General features: G+C 64.5%; 1 protein-coding gene across 1 annotated transcript in view; it reads right to left on the bottom strand.

The window, feature by feature from the left end:
* Positions 1-6: 6 nt before the first annotated feature.
* The window catches only part of LOC110390460 (beta-1,4-galactosyltransferase 3-like), a gene marked incomplete in the record, with an annotated part of 3,978 nt that continues 2,753 nt past the window's right edge, over positions 7-1,231 (bottom strand). The window contains 3 exon segments of the mRNA XM_021381784.1: positions 7-449; positions 552-656; positions 770-892. Coding sequence (XP_021237459.1) covers positions 32-449; positions 552-656; positions 770-892 — 646 coding nt within the window.

Here is a 1,231-nt window from a genome sequence, read left to right as displayed (position 1 = left end):
GGGTGGCCCTTTTTGGGGGGCTGCTTCGAGGCTAACGGGAGCCCCGGGGCCAGCTCTGGTTGCCCCCCTGTGTGGGGAGGGTCCCCGCCTCCGTCACGGCGCCGTCCCCATCCCCATCCCCATCGGGGCCACGTGGGGTGACCCCCGCCCCCCACGAACTCTGGGTGCCGTTCCCCGCGAGCGTGGGGAGCTGCGGGGCCGGGACGCGGGGGAGGGAGAAACCCGCTCCCCCCAGAGCGGGCACTTTGCGTAGCATCTCCTCCCGGAAGGGGCTGTTGCTGTGGGGGTACCTCCGTCCCGGGGGTCCCCGGGCGGCGCGGGGGTCACTGCCGATGTCCACGGTCAGGTTGGTGTAGAGCGGGTGCAGGTGCTTGGCCAGCAGGGTGTAGCTGAGCGAGTTCATCCCGTCCTGCGTCCACATGCGCTGCGTGCGGATCAGCAGGTCGAACCTGAGCCGGGGGGGTGGGGGGGTTTGGAAGGGGGTGGTCAGGCCGGCCGCCCCATAGCCGGCCCCACAGCGTTCCTCCCCAACCTTCTCCCCCCCCCCCAACCTGTGCGGGTTCTCCTCGTTGCCTTTGTCGCTCTTGTGCTTCACCATCTTGTAGTGGCCGATGGAGATGGGCGGGCGGGCGATCTTCATCCCGGCCAGGCGCACCCTGCGATGTTGCCCCCCCCCGCCGCCCCCCCCCCCCCCACGCAAAGCGTCACCGTCACCGCCCCACAGCGGGGCTGCCGGCGCCGCGCGTCCGCCGTCCCACCGCGTCCCTACCTGGTGGCGATGTCGTCGTCCTCGCCGCCCCAACCCCAATATTCGTTGGGGAAACCATTGATTTTCATGTACTGGTCCGGGGTGAGAGCGGAGACCCCCCCGAAATATTGAGGGTACGGCAGGCTGGGGGGGCACAGAGAGAATGGGGGGTGGGGGGCGAGCCTAAAGGTCATGGAGACGTGGGGTGGTTGGGTTGGGAGGGTTCTTAAAGATCATAGAACTGTGGGATTGTGGAATGGTTGGGTTGGAAGGGTCCTTAAAGATCATAGAACTGTGGGATCATGGAGTGGTTGGCTTGAAAGGGTCCTTAAAGATCATAGAACAATGGGATCGTGGAATGGTTGGCTTGGAAGGGTCCTTAAAGATCATAGAACAATGGGATTGTGGAATGGTTGGGTTGGAAGGGTCCTTAAAGATCATAGAACAATGGGATCGTGGAATGGTTGGGTTGGGAGAGTCCTT

This window comes from Numida meleagris, unplaced genomic scaffold (genome assembly GCF_002078875.1).
Source record: "Numida meleagris isolate 19003 breed g44 Domestic line unplaced genomic scaffold, NumMel1.0 unplaced_Scaffold1132, whole genome shotgun sequence".
Classification (NCBI taxonomy): domain Eukaryota; kingdom Metazoa; phylum Chordata; class Aves; order Galliformes; family Numididae; genus Numida; species Numida meleagris.
This window is presented reverse-complemented; position numbering and strand designations above follow the sequence as displayed.